General features: G+C 36.1%; 1 protein-coding gene across 2 annotated transcripts; it reads left to right on the top strand.

Annotated features, from left to right (window-relative positions):
• Nucleotides 1–8,139: 8,139 nt before the first annotated feature.
• Nucleotides 8,140–16,339, top strand: SUCNR1 (succinate receptor 1). Of its 2 annotated transcripts, XM_077864679.1 has the most exons (3): nt 8,140–8,375; nt 10,410–10,641; nt 13,308–16,339. In XM_077864679.1, the coding sequence occupies exons 2-3, from the start codon at nt 10,633–10,635 to the stop codon at nt 14,259–14,261; spliced, it is 963 nt and encodes a 320-aa protein (XP_077720805.1). In that variant the 5' UTR covers nt 8,140–8,375; nt 10,410–10,632; the 3' UTR covers nt 14,262–16,339. The 2 variants fall into 2 exon arrangements, with proteins under 2 accessions (XP_077720805.1, XP_077720806.1); XM_077864680.1 differs by lacking the exon at nt 10,410–10,641 and having other exon boundaries at nt 8,146–8,375.
• Nucleotides 16,340–21,169: the final 4,830 nt, after the last annotated feature.

The following is a 21,169-nucleotide window of genomic DNA, read 5'->3' as shown; positions in this document are numbered from 1 at the left end:
GAATAATATTTGGAAACTTTTTGTCCCTGTTCTGTATACATAATTCTTTCTGCTATTTAAAAGGAAGCTTAGGGAGCAACCAAAGGTAGACAAGGCCCTTGCATTAGTCACAAGTCTACATATTACAAAAATGAATTGTGAAGATTTCAAGCACTATATGTTGGCACATGGTCTGGATTACTTTAAGGTGAAACTGTTACCCTATAAACCTTGAATGAGGGTATAAAGGTCATACAAAGAATAATCACTGAAACAATAATTCACTTATTATTTTTTAGAAGCTGACATTTTTCAGAAAGTAGTTGAAGCAGCTTATAATAATTTTCAGACATAATAAAACCATTAAATCCAGAATAAACAAATCTAGCTAATGTGTCAACTGTGGTCAAACTCACAACCAGGAGTTTTCTAGAAACCTGGACAATAAGGAAACATGAAAGGGTAGGAAAAATTGGGGGAAAATAAAACTGCCATATGATCCAATTATTCCACCAGGTATTCATCTAAATGCCAGGTATTTATCCAAAGAATATGAAAACACTAATTCAAAAGGCTTATATATTCCCCTACGCTCGCTGCAGCATTATTTACAATACCCAAGATATTGTAAGTGCACATCAGTAAATGGATTAATAAAGATGATAGGGTCTATATATACAATGGAATGCTGCTCAGCCATTTGTGACAACATAGATGGACCTTGACAGTATAATGCTACATGAAAAAAGTCAGAGAGAGACAAACCATGTTATTTTACTTAGTTGTATGGTCTAAAAAAAATGAAACAAATGAGAAAATGAAACAACCCAAAAGCAAACTCATAGCTATAGAGAATGGATGGATGGTTACCAGAGGGAAGGTGGTGGTGATGGGCAAAATGGATGAAGAAGATCAATTGTGTGTTGATGGATGGTGACTAGACTTACAGTGGTATTTACATTGTGTACCAACATTAGTGTGTACAAACATTAAATTATAATGTTGTATGCCTGAAACATATATAATGTTACATACCAATTTTACCTCAATAAAAACAATGAATAGAAAAGAAAAAAAAAACAAATTCTCAATTGGTACTAGATCTTTGAGAGGAAGTTATCACATGACAGAACCAAGTAAATTATAGTTAAATGAGAACGCCTATATTCAACCAAAATGTATCAAGAATGTTATCTTTAATTTGTATGGAGTTGCTGGAGCATTCTGTTAAGAAATATTCTGGGCATAAGTTTGTATACAGAAGCAGCAATAGCGTGATTGATAAATAATGTTTACCATGAACTCAAGCATGGGGAGGGGCAGCCCTTGTATCTCTTATTTGCCATTTGTAACTCAGCTCACCAATTTGCTCCATCTGTGAGAAAATCAAGGCTGGGTAACGATGTAAAATGTTCAAGATCACATATGAAATATTTGTCTTCGGCAATCAAGAAGAGTTTTTCAGGGACTATGGAAGACCTAGATCATTAATAGAGTATGTAAAAAATTTTTTCTTCTAAGAATTCAAACAATAACAAGCATATATTATAGACTAGTTGATGTGATGTGAGCAAGAAAAGTTCCACGGGGGATTAGACTTTATTGAGAATTCTTAAAGGATCTGAGTGTAAGAAGGCCATTAATTCCTTGAGGTTAGGTTTTGTAACTATTCATCCTTTTATTTTTTGTATCACTTTGAACATAATAGGTGATCAATACATTTTTGTTGAATTCATTTAAAATGAAGGCAGGACATGAGCTAGGCAATGAAACATTAGTGTCTGACTAATGAGGAAGGAATGGAAATAAGGAGAGAAGAGAAATATCAGATATTGCTTGTGGAAGTCTTTCTTAATCTCTGCTTTTTCTCCTCTCACAAAGCTTGTTATTTAACATTCAAGAATCTAGTATCATTGAAAAATTCATATTTTATTTTCCCTATATCCTAAGCTCTGCTATCAATGAGCATCTCACCATTTCCAGTTCTTGATGGATATACATAGAGGTCTTTAAAAGATGTTGAGGAAGGAGAAAGAAATGATAGAATAAAGAGATTGGGCCTCTATTATTCAAAAAGTTTGCTTGGAGTTTGAGAGTTGCAGGCTTTATCAGTGGCAAAAACAAATTGATGCAGCTGGGGCATTTCACTATGGTCACAATGTACAAACAAAATAGGATTTTGTTTGGAGTTCATCGTCTTTGACATAAGCTCTTGTGTTTTGAGTTCTGTGGCAGTGAGAAGCTCCTGATTTGTTATACCCTTCCCCTGAAGATAGAGGCATCATGGTGGGTCAAATTGTTGGAGCCTTTTTCTCAAATTTGCTGTTATTTTTTCTTTTCTTCTTTTTTGTTAAATAAAAGAGACAACTTTGGGCACTAATCTGGGGATGGATCATGAGTGGTTTACTCTTCTTTCAATAGGAAGCAAAAGATAGAATAGATCGATCGATCCATAGATAAATATCACTCCTTCCTCCCTCAATACGGATCCTGGCATCTCTGTTGTGCACAGAACATCCCTCCGTGTTCCCAGAGTCAACCTTCTCCATGTCCTTCAAAACCGTTGAGCCTGATGTCCTTGTGCTCAGGGTGAGGCAGCTCTACGCAATGGTTTCTAAGCATTTTCCTGATCCAACAGCCTGTACTAGAGTTTTGTTCAGCAATAATAACTCTTTTACTTACTTTTTAATTGAAGTATAATTAACATAAAGTGTTATGTGAGTTTCAGGTTTGCAATATAATGATTCGACAATTCTATACATTACTCAGTGCTCCTCTAGGTATGTATTCTCTTCTTTTAAATCATACAAGCGGTGTTGGGTTTTAAAGTTAGGTTAACATGAAAAAAAATACTACTCATAGACACAAAGAATGCAGACAGGGTGGGAGATATTTTGAAAAGGCAGTGTTTGAAATATTTTCTTAACATTTTATGTTTAATTGCTATCGTCAGAACTACTACAGTCTGAAAATTCTTCATCACATTACGTCTATTACAATACTGGCCTAAGGTGAAATCAAATTTTATTAGTTTTGTAGTATAGTAAGCATAAGACATACTTCAAAATTAATAGTTGTATCAATGAGTATGTTGCAGAGGTAAAGATACTAAAACAGAAGAATTACACCACTAAATGTTTTATTAATGGAGCAGGCAATTTCCTTAATTTAACCTATAATGCACTCACAAAGCACTTAGCTCTCTAAATGAACATATTTCCCATACTCTAGGGACTTTTGAAAACTTCTCAACTCAATTATTAAAGTGCGCAGTGAGACTCAATCAAACTGACTTCTTGTTCCTTGTTCCAAAGGTAAATGATGAATTAGAGCAAACAAGTAATGCGAGATGGGGAATGGTTGATTAGTACCCAACTGAAAGCACATGTATGTACATCAAAACAATGAACTAGCTGTTTTTTGTTTTGTTTTCATAAATAATGCAAAATATTCCAAGAATTAAGTGAATTCATACAAAATACAATAAATGTGACTGGAAAAAGACTGACTAGGTCAATAACCAATTAACAATTGGATAAATTATTTCAATATTTCACGCAAACTCTTCTTTTAATCAAAAAGGCTATGCCTTAGTGACTGTTAATAATGAAAATTGTCACCATATTTCACACAAATGTTTAAATGTTTAAATTTCATATCAAAGAAACAAGACAACATTATTTTTGTTGGGAAACACCTGTGATTAAGTTTGCCGTCTATCAGTAAAAAATCATTTATCTGCTGGAATTTGAATATAAGCTGAAAATTAAAAGGTGACTTTGCCGTGTTTCCCAATAAACTATTATTAGTTCAAAGAACTTAGAACTTTTTCAGCTGTAGCCAGATACTTTTAACAAGTAACATATTTTATTTAAATCAGCAGAAAACAATTTCTTTGAATTATGCCCCAAAATAATAAACATGTCACATTCTTCTAAATTGCATGATACAAGAAAAAATACTGGCAACAATGTTGTACAAATCTGCATTACTAATGTGACTCTTACGTGACAAGAACTTTTATGTAAAGAGGAAACAGATTGCTTTGCTTCAGCTTGCATGCCTATCTTGAATGGACAACTTTCCTGGTAAAGCATTTTTGGTCAATAGATTGTTTGGCTTCTAGAATCTGGAAGGGTTTACAGGCAATGCATATATACCTTGTATTATGTTTCCTGTCTTGCTGTTCTCTTATTAATTTCTTATGTAGAACCATAATTGGATGGGAAAATAATCATGTAGCCCCGGGTATGTCCACCCAATACAGCAACACCAAAATATCCTCCTCAAAAATCTTGATTTGTTTCAATCTCTCTAGAGTTGTGATATTAGTAGTAAAGCAATAATATTGTTACCACTCCTACAGGTTTAGGAGAAATTCCTCGAATTGAATGAATTGTCCTTTTCATTTTCTGCTTGTGATTCCTTGAAGATGTCTGTGACCCTTAGGCCAGCTTGTTTTCCACACAGACTTGTTTATGCTGTTGCAAAAAGTGCATCTTCCAAACATGCGCAAGGATGTCACTAGTAGAACCTTCCTGTAAACACTTTGCTTACTCATTTTCAACATTTCTGGTTTCCTATCTAAAATGTTTTATTCTACTTAGATGGTAGATAATTAAATTTGATAACCAGTAAATCTAATAGCTAATAAGTAAACTTAGTGTAAGTTTTAAACTTACTTTTATTAGGCCAAAACACACAAAAGTGCCATATGTAGGAGTCAAAAAATATCCAGCAATAGTCATTTTATGTTTTGACCTCATATTTCCATGAGAGGGACAAAATAATAGTCAGAGGTTTAGTCAGGAGTCAAACAGATAAGACTTAAAATTATAACCCAAGCACTTATGAGCTGTGTGATTATAGATAATTATTTAATCTTTGTTCCTCTTCAGTTTCTTCATCTGAAATTAGGGATATTAACAGTATACATTGCATTGAATCCTAATAAATATTAAAGGAACTAATGCACACAGTGTTGTTACAGAGTGAGTCCTCAGAAAATGCTGGACTGATTATGAACATTGGATTTAATTGGTATTTTGATTGTCCTTCCACCCTTTTATTTTCCCTCTTGAATTTCCTGCTGAGTGCTCCTGGTTTACATGAACTGCCCTTTGCATTCCTGGTTGATAGCATTTTTCATATAATATCTTATTTGATGTGAGGAACACTATGAGGTTTATGGGGTAGGAATTATTATTCCCCTTTTCCAAATGAGGAAACCAAGTTACGTTGCCTTTTCAAAGACCACACAGAGAGTAAAAGGCAAGGCCAGAATTAGATTTTTTTTTTTTTAACCATACCGGTTTTAATAGCGTCATTTTCTTTTATTTATTTATTTATTTATTTACTTATTTATTTATTTATTTACATCATTTTAAATGGACATTCCTGGGCAGCAAATATTCTAACATTGATAGTATCGGATTGACATGATCATTTTGAAGAGGTCTTCTTCTCATTTGTCATAAACTTCTAGAATAACCAGCATTTTTATAGAAATTAATAAATACCCATATCATTTATTATATGTACAAATTGTATTATCCCTCATTTTCAGATAAGAAAAGAGCAAGATTTGAAAGGGGGCAGCGTGCCTCCAGGGCATCTGCTCTTAGCCAGTATGTTACCTCTTAGACAGTAAATTATACGGCAAACTTCCATTGCCTTTGAAATTTAAATTGCTCCTCCAGCAGTAAGTTTCAACAGGTCACACTGTTTCTAACAAAACAAAAATCCCCAAACCAAAAACGTTGCCCGGGTGAAATTTTATATGCTGACTAGAAGTGATTTTCTAGATGGGGACTCTCACAGTTAAGACCGCTACACGATTTGCACAGCCCAGTGCCAAATGAAAAGACAGGCCCCTAGTGAAAAAGTCATTAAAAAATTTCAGCTGGAATGAGACAGTAGAGCATTAAATCCAGTATGTGGTCCTTTACAGCGTAAGGTCCTGTATGGCGGAAAGGTAGCACAAGCCCAGGCCATGAGCCCTGCTCAGAGCCCATAACCCTGACTCCGGCCTTGACTGCTCAGTAAGGTCCTGCAGACCTGAATAAAGACTCATAACATGAATAGAACAGAAGTGCTGGAGACCTTTTATTAAGTCTGTCCTAGAGTCACTCTAGCTTCTCCATTAAAAGCATCCTGAGGAGGGACACCTGGGCGGCTCACAGGTTGAGCATCTACCTTGGGCTCAGGGCGTGATCCCAGGGTCCTGGGATCGAGTCCCACATCGGTCTCCCTGCATGGAGCCTGCTTCTCCCTCTGCCTGTGTCTCCCATGAATAAATAAATAAAATCTGTAAAATCAATCGATAAATCAGTCAATCACCCTGAGGCAAGGGGAGCTTTAGTAAAGCGAGACATAGTAGGGAAGTGAGGCTACCAGGCAGTAAGTCTGATCACATAAAAGGAGAAAGGAGAAGTAGAGGCCACTTTTCATCTTAGAAGTCTAACGTCAGGATGTGGGGAGACCAAAGGGGAAGTTCTGGGGAACTCACAACACCCCACAAAGAGGGAATAGAACTTGGCTTTTCATCAGAATAGCACAGGAACTTGTGACATATATCCATGTGCCCTGGTTGTTTGGAGGGAAGCTGTATTAATTTTTATTTAAGTTAATAAGCCTGGCACTGGTCATCCCAATTCTTTGCTTTTTGCCCTTTTAAAATCATAGACAAAAATGATGTTTTTAGCCCTTTTTTCTTCCTTTTAAAAATAGAAAAATGCTGCAATTCTGAAAAATAGTTTTCATTAATTCAATCTGTCGTGTACATTAAAGGTATTGTTATTCAGTTTTGTAGACAATCAAGAATCAGAGCAGGTGATTTTAGAATCAAAATATAGGGATCCCCGGGTGGCTCAGTGGTTTAGCGCCTGCCTTCGGCCCAGGGTGTGATCCTGGAGACCCGGGATCGTGTCCCACTCTGAAGTGGGAGCCTGCTTCTCCCTCTGCCTGTGTCTCTGCCTCTCTCTCTCTCTCTCTGTGTCTCTCATGAATAAATAAATAAAATCTTTAAAAAAAAATCAAAATATATAGATTTAGATTCAAAGATCTGATTCAAGAATCAGAGCAGGTGATTTTAGAATCAAAATATATAGATTCAGGTCCCTCTTACAGATTCTGTGATCTTGGAAAAGTAAATTAATGCATCTCTCTGAGCCTCTGTTTTTGAATCCATAAAATGGGAAAATATTTAAAAAATAATAACCTTGGAGAGTTTTTGTAAGCATTCAGTGTATAAAGGTTCTAGTGCAAAACCTAGAATATCATAAGAACCCAACAAATTATAGAGGCATCATTTGATATAAATACAGATGCATTTCCTATATAAATACATTTATATTTTATGCACATGTATACTCTTTTAAGTATGTAACCATATATATGGGGGTCTCTATATATAAGGTATGTTTTTTTTAAGTTTCTAAGTTTTGGGCTCTCAGAATGGGAAAGGCTTGGCTAGAAGAACTGGGTGTAATAATAGAGTTTCTCTGGGAACTTCTGCTTGTCACTGCTAACTCAATATTCGACTTTATAGTGTTCCAGTGAAATGACTACATGACAAGAGACTTCCTCAGTATAAACCCTATGCTTCAAATTAAGCAGACTGAGTGTTTACTTGAATATAAATCTAATATAATACTCAGAAAAAGCCAGGTGTGCTTCCTGTCTGAAATCGTAGTGATGTGCTTTCAGGTGCTCTGGCAAACATTGATTGGGACGTATGAATTGCCATGTATTGAGGTTATTTTACCTCCCTAATCCTCAGCCATCTGATGTGTGTGTGTGTGTTTTAATGTGTCTCTTGATTTTAATCAAGAAAATAAAACAGGAAATACCTGAAGCTCTAGTGTCCCTTTTGCTGGAACACTGACAGAGCACATAACCAGAGTAGTTTTAAAAATTTCAGTTTTACAGCTCCTACAAAATTGTTGATAACGGTTGCTTAGTTATATGCCCAGTGTGGAATTCACTAAAAATTGTCAATTTGAGAAATATAGAAAAAGTCTAAAACACAGAAGCAATTGTATATCCTATAGGAACTATGCTAACTTTGACTATGCAAATCAACATGAAAATACCAAATGCTTCTCTGAATGTCACTGGTTTGACAGTGAATGAAATGATTTCGACAGCAGTCCTTACAAACTCTACTTGTGAAATGCATAATTTGTTTGTGTCTTGACCTCACAGGAAATTCCTCTTGAACTGTACTTGGAAGTTCGACTGAATAAATTATTCCTGGACTTTTGAATTATTAATCTTGTCTGCATGATATGCAAATTAGACTTCACTATGTCCAGTGACACAGCTTTGGGTTAGAAGCTGTGTCAAGTTGCTGGCAAAGAATATCTGTCAAGGGATCAGGGCCTTCCAACGGAATGGTAAGTTATAATGCAACTCATGTCACACAGGTATACAAAGTAAGGCTGGACTTCCCATTACGGGTTTCTTTTAAAAGTGGCCTGTGAACAGTTAAGATGTGTAAATGAACTATTATTCATAACACATAGAACAACAACAAAAAAAAAAACTAAGAGGAAGTCATAATTTTTCTCCTGTGTTTATTTTTTACTAAATCTAATACCTTTTTAAATTGCCAAATACTAAATTTATTTTACAGAGGTTTATCACGTTTGCTAAGTGGGACAACATATTGGTAACATTTCGACAAAAAGGGTAATCAGGTTTAGTTAAATATAACTACTTAAAAAAATTTCAAGTTCCTAAATCCAATGAAACAATGAATATATATAATAGTTTATGTTTAGAAAATACTATGTGAGAGGAAATCTCAAAGCATTCTAAAAATTAAATTTAGCATTTAGGTTATAAAAATTACAATTATGTTTGTAAAAATTGCAATTATTCAAAATGGGGAATTGCAAAAACTATTGCTGGCATACCTTTCCGAACTTTTTATAATTGGTGAGTTATTCTTTTAATTCATAAACGTATAGTTTGATCTCTTACTATCACTTTTTAATGTATTGATTTACAGTGTAAATTCTGGAATATATAAAAAATGTAGTTATCAATATTACATGATTGTCTCTTTTCAGTATGCATTTCTATTTGTCCATTCGAATTGTTTATTACTGAAAATAGCAATGGATTTAAAAATGCTCATATGTAATAATGAATTAATACTGCAAGTGTGTCTTGAACCGGGTCAGGGTTAAAATGCACAAATGATCTTTGTTTAATCGTGATATTCGTAAGAAAAAACAATTTAGGGGGGTCTGGGTGGCTCAGACAGTTAGGAATCTGCATTCAGCTCAGGTCAGGATCTCAGGGTTCTGGGATGGAGCCCCTGTACTCGGCTCCCTGCTCAGTGGGGAGCCTGCTTCTCCCTCTCCCTCTGCCCCTCTACCCTGCTCCTGCTCTCCCTCTTGCTCTTGTGCTCTCTCTCTTTCAAACAAACAAACAAATAAATAAATAAATAAATAAATAAATAAATAAATAAATAAAATATTTTTAAAAAAGAAAAAGAATTGAAAAGCTAGCAAGCTATCAAATATGTTTTTAAATCTAAGCTTCAAAACTGTACGTTTTTAAAAGGCTGAATTCAGCTAAAGTGAAAGAAACATTATTCCAAATTAAAAATGAATACTACTGATCTGCTTCTGTCAGTAAATTGAATATTGCTTTTAACTTAATAATTCTAACAGGTTTAGATATATATTTGGATATGTAATTAAAGACTTCACTTTAATTACTGATAGCTTAAGAACAGCTAAAAATAATTCATCCCAAACAGCTATAACCTATTTATCATGATTTCTATTTCCTGAAAATTGAACATACAACGACTAGAAAGTGGAAGAGAGAGTTTTAATTTTTCATGAGGGACTTTTCCTTCAATTGAGAATTTCCCTTAAAGGATCAGCTTACTTCACCAATTTGTAGAACTGTAATCCCCACACTAAAAACACATTCAACTACAAACATCATCTTATTTGGACTCTAATACCCAGAAAATTATGGGTCTTGGTGAGGTTTAAATTGACCTGCAAACATTAGACAGATTGACATTTAAAAACCATAGCTCTTTAATATTAAGGATTTAAGAAAATTATTGTAAGAATAAAATAAATGTATCCAAAAGCAGATTACAAAATATCATAAAGAGCATAATATCATTTAAAAAAATAAATTCAAATAAATATTAAACTGTAAGAGGATATCCAAATAGTGGGAGTGTTTGGTTTATGGACCATTTTCATTTCTTCTTTTTGCCTACCTGTGTCTTCTTAGTGAGTGCTACAGAATATCATGCATTTTTAAAAGTTATTTTTTTTAAAAAAATGGATAAAGCAACCACTCTCAGAAGTAGGATAAAGGTGAATTGTCATTCATTGTCCTTATTCCAGTTCTGGTATTCTCTACCTATGATCTCCCTCAATTTCCATTCCCAGTGACACCTCGAAGCAGGAGACTTCTCCATGGCTTTAGCACAGCCCCTGACTTGCCCGAACGGTAGATATTGGGAATCTGGCACATGCAGTTACACGTCTTTATGGCTGTCTTTTCCTGCAATGGCAGTCAAAACCTCCTGCTGCATGACAAGCTAGTCACATGGATCATCTAAGAACTGAGTAGTTGGAAAAATAAGAGAACTAGAAAAAGAGGAAATGCAAAATGAAACAAGTGAGTCTTATGGAAACTTTCTCTTGCCTTAATATTCCTTTGAGGGAGTGCATCTGCTTTTTGAGCTTTCCCAAAATAAGGACGTTGCCCAGATCTGAGCTCTGAGGAGCTCCAACATTTAAAGTTGGGGCAAATAGTCTACAAAGAGAGGAAGGAGAACCGTAAGGATATTGCTGTAACATAGAAGGCAAGGAAGAGAGTGCTTCCAGAAGTCTTGGAATTGAAAGCAGCTGGGAAGAGAGTTAAAACTAATAGTGAAGAATTATCACTAATCTTTAAAACAAAGCCTTAAAAAAAAAAGACCATTAAACTTTTTGCTTTATTTCTACAAATCTTAATAATATCAAATACAGGCTGATTTGGGGAAACAAATAGAGAATCCAGATAAACTAAAAGGAAAAAGGACTCATTAAAAATGATCTGGTGTCTCATCTCTAGGAATAAAATTCTTAATGCCTTGGTTACATATTCTAGGCTTTCTGATGCTTATTAATTTCAGATAAAAATTCCTAATTTTAAAATAACCTCAGTTGTTTTTTTTTTTATTTTTTTTATGATAGTCACAGAGCGAGAGAGAGAGAGAGAGAGGCAGGGACACAGGCTGAGGGAGAAGCAGGCTCCATGCACCGGGAGCCCGACATGGGACACGATCCCGGGTCTCCAGGATCACGCCCTGGGCCAAAGGCAGGCGCTAAACCGCTGCGCCACCCAGGGATCCCTAACCTCAGTTTTTTTAAAAAAAATTGAGCCTGAAGATATATATGAAATTTTGCCTTTCACAAATGTGTGTCTAAGCAAAGCTACCTACTTCAATTGCCAGTTTTGAATATTAGTCATATTACGTGCAGTGTCAGAATTATAGTGAGATAAAGCAATGCGCTCAATTTGGTGGACTTACTACTACTTATCTGACCTTAGAGGAAAAAATATTTATAAAAGTGTTTTCCAAACAGTCAAATATTTACCTTCATCTCCACGCAGCAGGCATTTACAGACCATCTCCTATCTGGCGGTCACTGTGCCAGATGTGGAAGATAAACATGAGTAACCTAAAGTTTCAAGAAATTTGAGCAAGCTTCGTAAACGATAAGAATATCAAATGGGGAAACTGAGCTTAGACTGATGGGTCAGAGTCTGTCTTGTGAAACCCGCTCTTACACTGAAGTCTAAGGCAGTGTATGTGATGGGGCAAAGGTCACAGGGCGGAAAATGTGAGTAGTGAACTGAGCATTCAGTGAACTGAGCATTGGGAAAGCTCTCTGTGGGGTCTAAGAACAGGAAGACAGAGGCAAGGAGTAGAGCCATGCTAAGTGAGCTGCACTGGCCTAGAGGAGCCAGATCATGCCTGCCTGAATTCCTCATTCCCTGGAGAGTGAAAGGTCATTAAGTGTTTTGGGTGAGGAGAGTAATATGATCTGAATCTTGGTAGTAGTTTCCAAGATTGTTTGGCTCCCAGGTTGAAGGTAGGTTGAAAGGGAGCCAGAAAGGATGTGAAGAGACCATAGAAGATACAGTACAGTCTAAGATAAAGGTCATGGTGGCCCGGATTTGAATGGTGATGAAGGCCATGGAGCAGCGGTGATGGACTCGAGAAGTAGCCAAACACTACAGGCAACAAGACTCGGTAGCTTATTTGTTATTGGAGAAAAGGTCCAGCTGACTTCAAGGAGACGGCTTAGATATGCTACAAGCTTTCAGCAAATCGTGGTCACTCCTCTTATTATTACTGAGATTTTAGGCCTCATATTTTAAATTAAAAAAATCATGTTTTAAAACTGGAATTGAAAAAAATAAAAATAAATAAAACTGGAATTGCATTCTATAAATTTAGGAAAATAACCATAAGTCTTTGACAATATGGAAGCAAAATAAAATCTATTAAAATAGCAAGACTGGAGTTCTAAGAATCTCTGTGTCCTCTCCTAGATTGTGCTTCAGTTAAATCTAACTCAGCAGACTTCATCACACAGTGGTGCTATGCCGGGGATCATGGTAGGTGCTAGAGACAGAAAAAGGAATTAGATGTTCCACGTGTTTTGTTGCACCATTTCTTGGCCCCTGTGCTATTTGTCAAGTCCTTTGTGTGTGTTTCCACCTCCAGGCCTTTGCACGAGCTTTCCCTTCCATCTGGGATATATTTTTACCATTATGTGTGACATGCATTTATTTGTGTCCTGGATCTTTCCAAGATAGTATAAATTGTTTGAGATTAGGAACTTTGTTTGACTCAGTGCTGTTATTCCCAGTGCCTACCATATAGTTCAAAGGTATTCAATATTTGTTAAAATAATATATTAGTGACATGTCCGTATATGAATATGTACGTATATGCACTCCTTCCCAATATAGTCAGCCTTTCATAGTTCAAGTGTTAAGTGGTTTTTAAATTCTTCTTTTAATGTTTAAAATATTTAATTAATTAATTTACTTGACAGAGAAAGAGAGAGATTGAGCACAAGCTGGCAGAGGGAGAGGCAGGGAGCCCAATGAGGGGCTCCATCCCAGGACCCTGGGATCATGACCTGAACCAAAGGCAGATGCTTAACCGACTGAGCCACCCGGCCACGTCAGAGTGGTTTTTTAAGAAATTATTATTATGTTCTGTGCAGTTTTGTCTTTAGTCATAGTCCAGAGTTTCAACCTTCTCTTTTCTCTTTCTTTTTTAGGCGTGGAATGCAACTTGCCTGAATTGGCTGGCAGCGGAGGCTGCCCTGGAAAAGTACTATCTTTCCATTTTTTATGGGATCGAGTTTGTTGTGGGAGTCTTTGGGAATACTGTTGTTGTTTTTGGCTACCTCTTCTGTCTGAAGAACTGGAATAGCAGTAACATTTATCTCTTCAACCTCTCTATCTCAGACTTGGCTTTTTTGTGCACCCTTCCCATGCTGATTAGAAGTTATTCCCATGGAAAGTGGATATATGGGGACATGCTCTGTATAAGCAATCGATATGTGCTTCATGCCAATCTCTACACCAGCATTCTCTTTCTCACTTTTATCAGCATCGATAGATACCTGCTCATGAAGCATCCTTTCCGGGAACACTTTCTGCAAAGGAAGGAATTTGCTATTTTAATCTCTTTGGCTATTTGGGTTTTAGTAACCTTAGAGCTACTGCCCATACTTCCTCTTATAAATCCTAATCTAGCTGCCAATGGCACCAACTGCATTGATTATGCAAGTTCTGGGGACCCCCACAACAGCCTCATTTATAGCATGTGTCTAACCTTCTTGGGATTCCTCATTCCTCTTTTGGTGATGTGCTTCTTTTCCTTCAAGATTGCTCTTTTCCTGAAGCAGAGGAGCAGGCAACTTGCTACTGCTTTGCCCCTTGAAAAGCCTCTCACCTTAGTCATCATGGCAGTTGTGATCTTCTCCGTGCTTTTCACTCCCTACCACATTATGCGGAATGTGAGGATCGCTTCACGCCTGGAGGAGTGGAAGGAGTACCAATGCACCCAGGTCGTCATCAACTCCTTTTACATCGTGACCCGGCCGTTGGCCTTTCTGAACAGTACCATCAACCCTGTCTTCTATTTCCTTCTGGGGGATCACTTCAGGGAGATGTTGATGAGTAAACTGAGGTACCAATGGAAATTCCTTACATCCTTTAGAAGATGAGGTCTTGGATGGATGTTCCCACTCATCAAAAGTGAGATGCTTCTGTAACCCATTGTTTTATATATGCAGCAGTCGGCCAGTTACATTTGGATTCAAAGCACAGATGTAAATCAGAGAGGGACAGACCTGACACTTGTTTGAAAGACACACTGTGTCTGGATTATGTGAAAAGAAGAAAATGGGGGAGTATGTATTGGTTTCTTCACCTAAGAACTGAAAGGAGTTAGGCCGGCATTGTCTAACGTTTTGAACATGGAAGTCCAAAACCCTACGTGTTATGAGACTGTCTCATCAGTATAGAAGAAATAGCAGATAGATGCAGCATCAAGTAGTTTAACCATTGGTCAGATCATAAAAAAAGAAAAAAATATCTGTGTTGGCAACATTGTCTAGGTTATTCTTATTTGTTTGATGTTATTAATGTGAAAACTGAGTAACAGATTAGGCATATATGATTAAAGTTTGTGTTGAGAAATTGTGCTCTTGAACAAAATTTAAAGTAAACAGTAGCAGGATCCCTGGGTGGCCCAGCAGTTTGGCACCTGCTTTTGGCCCAGGGCGCGATCCTGGAGACCCGGATCGAATCCCACATCAGGCTCCCAGTGCATGGAGCCTGTTTCTCTCTCTGCCTATGTCTCTGCCTCTCTCTCTCTCTCTGTGACTATCATAAATAAATAAAAAATTTTTAAAAAATAAAGTAAACAGTAGCAGTAAGCAAGAAACCAATGCCTTGAGTTCAAGGATGCCTATATGACATTTCTTTAGGTTGGTCATGAATTGGGGTCAAGTTGTAATCAGAAGTCCTATTTTGTTATATGGCTTTTAGTGCAAAGAATCATATTAAATGGAACCCAAAGAGATGGTTCAACAAAGAGAGAGACAGGTTTGAGCTTGTCTCTCAAGGAATTTAGGTTTAAATGATTGTACCAGAATCCTAGAAGAGAGGTATCAAGGAGAGCTGCAAAAATCTCAGAGTTCTAGAACAGAAAGCACCTTTCAGAAAACCCAAAGCAAGTTAAAACAAAAGAAAACAAAGGTAAATGCATTTGGACAACTTTATCTCAATGACAGTGACTTACATCTGGAATGAGCCTTGTTTTCACAGAACATTACAGAAGGCCTTGAAGTAAGTGTACTAAATGCACTTCATGAAATTATAGAAAATGGGGAATATTTATGTGCATATCAAAATGGATTATCCAGATACTACTCCATGCCACAAAATAAATATAGGAAAAAAATAAATGGATGCTCCATTAGCTATTTAGGGTCAAATTAAGTATCACACAGTAATTAACTTATACACAACAATATGCATCCAAGGCCACATATCTACACTCTTTTTCTTAAAGTTATTAGCTGTAACATAAAGGATACAATAAGCATTATGAGTGCAAAGAAATAAAATTCTCTTGCCCGTCCTGCTCTGAGATGCTCTGGTGCTGTTGTAATTCTGACATTACAAAAACCCAAAATACTCCCAGTTAATGCTTCCAATATGTGAAGCTACTGAGGTATTATAAAAACATATTACTCCCAAAGGATGTATTTTCATACTTATCATTAGGCTTTAAGATATTTTTTCATGCCTTGCCTTTATCATCAATATTTTAAAAATTTTAATGTGATTTCATAACTGCCTCATAATAAGCTGAAAACACAATCTCCTGAATTTCCTCATCAAAAAAGGCTACGAAAGGGCCTTAGGAAAGAAGCATTCGCTTATTTCTGCAAACGTAGAAACATGATTTAATTGTAATTTGTGTTTTATGCATGGGCTTTAATTTGTAAATATGGCATTCAGTTTTCCCCACCCCTACCCAAAGAAGTAGTGGACTCCTCTAAATAGTACAGCGAAATATTTTATGAGACCATAAACTCTCAGATACATCTTGTAACCAAAATGTTAAGTAATTTCATAGCACATTTCTTAATCCTCTTCTTGCTCAAATCTATCATCCTGTAACCTAATCCTCAATAGACTAAAAACATCTGCCCTAAAATTATTAGGGCTATTCCATTTACCTTTTGTACTAGGTGATTGTGAGAAGCATAAACAATAAATAATGGAAATCCTTTCTGGGTTTGTAGTTTTCAAAGGAAGTGATGTTAAGTTTCTACGTCTTGTCTTTTAATTGGTTCCTTACTGTTTCTAGAATCATGTGTAACTATTTGGCCCAGCATTTTGCAACCTGGGCCCACCTACATTACCATATATTGTCTCCTCCTACTGTTGTCACGAACTAAACCCTCCACCCAAAGGTGGCTACTACATTTCATTATATGCAGAACTTTCTTCACTATGTACAGCTCAAGGCTCACTCCTGTCCCATCATGCCCACATATGAACACTTTAAGCGTCTTTTAAAGTCCGTGTCATCTGACACTCCTTCTTAAAGCCCCCCTTTAGATCTCCTCCACAAATCTGGAAATAAATGTATCAACCTCTGGGACATCAGGCTGCTCTTAAACACTTTTCATGAAATGCATTATTTTTTACCTTATAATATTGTTGTGTACATTCAAGTCAACTCTAAGATCTGTGACTAGAAGAACCACATCTAATTTTTCATTCCCCTCTAGCACGCAGCAAGGTCTACTTTAAATGGTTGCTAATTACAAATGAATGTCCTACAGACCAAATTTGAATTCAATGCTCCTCTTTACTGTGCATAATTGAGCTACCTTCTGTTCTCTCATTACTTTTATAAGTAATGCTATCTTATATGAAGAATAGAGTGTGAATACACAAGCATGTGTGCCAGACACCATTGCCCCATCCCTTATATTTTCCCCTATACCTTTGAGCATAGTTTTAAGAGATGCTTAAAATCTGTGTTACTAGTTTCAAACTTCAGTCATATCAAAGTTGATCTCCATTGATTGCCTTTTATCTTGAGTATGGGCTACAATTTCCTGTTTTTTTTCATATTTAATAATTTTAGAATGTATTCTGGACATTTTGAGTAATATATTGTAGAGTCTCTGGATTCTCATATAGTCCATTGAAGAGTACAAATATTTTGTTTCACGGCTGAAGTCAAACTCCAAACTCTGCAATCTCATTCCAGTTATCGTAGCCCTAACCGAGCTGCTTAGAATCTATGCAGCACATCCATAGTTCAGAGGTCAGTAGGGTATATACAAGGTGTACGGTTCCCTTTCTGTGGCTCTTTCTTCTCCAGGATCCTTTTCTTCATTTTCGAGTTGCTGAGTTCACTCTGAACTTGCCATTTGCTTTTTCATTGCCAGATAGACTGTGGGTTTCTTTCTGAATTTTAGCAATCCTGCATGGCCTTATAAGGACCTGCACCCAGGATAAAATTACTTTAAAATATAACTGGGAATGTCATTCAATGCCTTTTACTTCTGCCAAGTATTGGTCCCCTTCTTGAGCTTTATTTTGTTCACTTTCTAGTGTCTTTATATAGTTGGTTGTATATCATGTTACTGGAGTTTAGAGATGTTCTTTGCAAGAAGCATGGTTTGGTAGGAGTTACTAGGCCATTACCAGAGCATACAATTTTCCCCCCTTTGAAGTTAATGAACTTAACTAGATAAAATAACTCTATATCCTAAATGGTTTAAATTCCCACTCATAGCTTCTAAATATCAAGGGCTTACTTCATCTTGACCATCATTTGGCTTTAGTTTCCGCATTCAATCATGCTTTTTCTCTTTTCCTTTGTACCTGTTTTGGTTTTAAACCTAACCTCTGCAGTCATTTCCAACAAAAAAAGTAGTTTAAAAAATAATTTTCCTGAAAACAAATAGCATTCACTGCTCTTCGTTCCGCCTTTTGTTGGTCTCCATACCTCCCTCAGTCTAAATTCCCACTCCATGCTTTGTGAAGGATAAATTTGCCCGACTTGGAGAGAGTGGTACTAAGAATATCTGAGTATTCCAGTGATCTTAACAAACAACTCTTTTAAAAGGAATGGGTGATGGTGTTAAGGAGGGTACTTGTTTGATGAGCACTGGGTGCTATATGCAAGTGATGAATCATTAAATTCTACTCCTAAAACTAATATTACACTATAAGTTAACTAACTAGAATTTTAAATAAAAACTTGAAATGTTGAAAAAAAGTAAGATCATTCCTAAAGGAAACTCTTGTCTCAAATCCAAAGGGAATTGAATATTTTTCATTCTCCAGATATACTTCTCATTTTCCTATGAGAAATGTTTAAAACATTTTCTCGTCCATTGTTATAGGAAAGGGGGTATATAGGGAAACATCTTCTCCTGGAGAATCTTTTCCACTAAGCAATTCTCTGTGACACCACCTGAGTATCCTATAACTTAACTCAATTCTGATACTATTAGAGAAGATAGATATACCTATATCTCTACAGATCTATATCTATCTACCATCACGTGAAAGAGATTCTTCTTTATTTCCCTACAAAAATGTAGAAGAGGCCTCAGGTTTTCTAGTTGTCATATCTCTGATTAGATTCATATGTTTAAATTAGTGGCAATACCCCACTTCGGTCTTGAGTTCAAGCTCACTTTGCAATCCAGGCTTACCAGTAACAAATCAGGTGCTTTGATCTCTATTTGCTATGGATTCCTGCAGGGATGCTCTATTATTCAGAACTCTAAATGAGATTGGTCAGGATTGAGTCACCAAATCCCATCCTAAACCATCAACACAAGTAATAGTAATAGCAAACACTTAGGTTGCACTTAAAATATGCCAGGCATGGTTTGCTCTAGCGCTTTATATATTTAAGTCATTCAACTGTTGCCAAACACTATGAAGATTTCAGATGAATAAACCAAGGCACAGAGAGTTTAATAATCACACAGCCAGTAAATGGTGTGGCTGCACTTCAGAGACCATGGTCTTTACTTCCATACACTAGGCTACAACTGCATAGAAGAACTTCATGGTCATTTTCAGATTCTATATAAGGATGTTTATTTTATGTTTAATCACATCGTTTGATCCCAGTGTCATCTTGGAACAGAACTTGAAAGAAGACAACTCCAGGATGATGTGAGAATGAGTTTTAGAATAGGCTCTTGAGTCAGTCACATTGTATTTACACATGCAGGATATTGGACTCATTTGTAATCTTGAATTTAACCATGTGGTATGAAATCCATGGATAATGTTTTCACAAGATAGAATTATCTTGAGAATATGTAACATATCAGAATAGAAATTTCTATATATAATGACCAGGTGTACAAGGTTTAGAGGTAGCTGGCTCCTTTAGCAATGCAATGTTAAGTCCCATAACCCAGAATCTTGTGATTATGTTTTAGTGAGATTTCCAGATAGAATCATTAAGTCATGTTCATACTTTGTCTAAATTTTAATAATATGGACAATATTTTATTAGAAAAATTACTCAGGACACCTGGGTGGCTCAGTGGTTAAGCATCTGCCTTTGGCTTAGGGTGTGATCCCAGAGTCTTGGGATCGAGTTCCACATTGGGCTCTCTTCAGGGAGCCTGCTTCTCCCACTGCCTGTGTCTCTGCCTCTCTCTCTATATCTCTCATGAGTAAGTAATTAAAATATTTTTTAAAAATTACTCTGATAACTTTCTATTGAAAGTAACAACGTATTCAAATACAAAATTTGCTCTCATTCTATAAAACATAGAATTAGGTTTATAAACTCTTGCTGTGAATATATGGACATGACTTGATCCCTAAAGATAGTAAATCATAACTTTTTCATGTCACCTTTAAATCTATGTAGACCAATACTTGAAATACACAATGTTATACTGATTCATAAAGAAGATGACCAAGGAATGCTCTGTAGAAAATAATTGCTATGTCTTGGTAACTCATTAGATCCCTCAAGAGCCTTGCCATATTGGTTGTATTATTGTTTCCAATGTACTGTTGAGGAAACAGGATTTAAGAAATTAACTAAGGCCAGTGTCAGAATTGGCTTTGAAACTTACACCTGACTTCAAAGAAACATGAACTCTCCAGGACAATCTCTGTTAAGAAGTCCAAGTGATCACCCAAGTTTTAATCCATGAAGGTATTTTTAAAAAGCTATTTACAAACCATTATGAAACATTATTTTCAATAAGAAAACACTGATATGAGGAGGGGAGATTTTTAATTTCCTCTTCCTCAAAATGTAGGTTTCTTCATTTGAAATTTAACTTTTAAGAATTCAAAGAGTTTGACATTAATTTAATGAAAGCTAATTTCAGAGCTTTCCATTCAAAACATACCAAGTTAAGATATATAAAAGTGCATGTTTTAAAAGTCTCCATTCAAATTAATTTGTAGAAAAATTTAAAATTAAATTACTATCATGGGGGAAAGGATGAGGGGATTCATTCTTTTTTTTTTTTTTTTTTTTTTTTGAGGGGATTCATTCTTAAAGTCAACAGCAGTTGCTGAAACAGCTCTCAGCTTGCATGCATTACATTGTACCCACTTCCTGTGGTTTTAACGATCAAAAATGAAGTAGTAACTATTATGGTGTGTTCAAAAATTGTAGAAAATCCTACAAGTTATCATGTGTGCATTAGAAACAATTACCTCAATTTTATTTATTTATTTTTTTTTAATTACCTCAATTTTAGCTTCCAGTTGTCTGGAACGAGGACAAACTCTTGCTCCGTGAACCATGGGGCAGGGCAGCATGCATTTTGTGTCTGTGAAGGGTTCCACGGGGGAAGAACTCATCATCAGTGAATACAGGTGAATGCAGCCAGTTCTTTTTCTGGACAAGGCCTTTGACATGAGAAATAGGTGATTCTGAGTGCAACACAATTTGGGTCACTTAGGTTTGTTTTTGTTTTTGCTTAAGTCTCACATAGTCATGTCTGAGTTTTGTGGAGAAGAGTGGATATAAGTTAATTGAAAAAGAGTGGTTCCATTAAAATCTTTGTAAAACATTGGGGCACAAGTGGCATAGCTTTGTGAG

The sequence above is a fragment of the Canis aureus genome, chromosome 22 (genome assembly GCF_053574225.1).
Source record: "Canis aureus isolate CA01 chromosome 22, VMU_Caureus_v.1.0, whole genome shotgun sequence".
Taxonomy (NCBI): Eukaryota; Metazoa; Chordata; class Mammalia; order Carnivora; family Canidae; genus Canis; species Canis aureus.
This window is presented reverse-complemented; position numbering and strand designations above follow the sequence as displayed.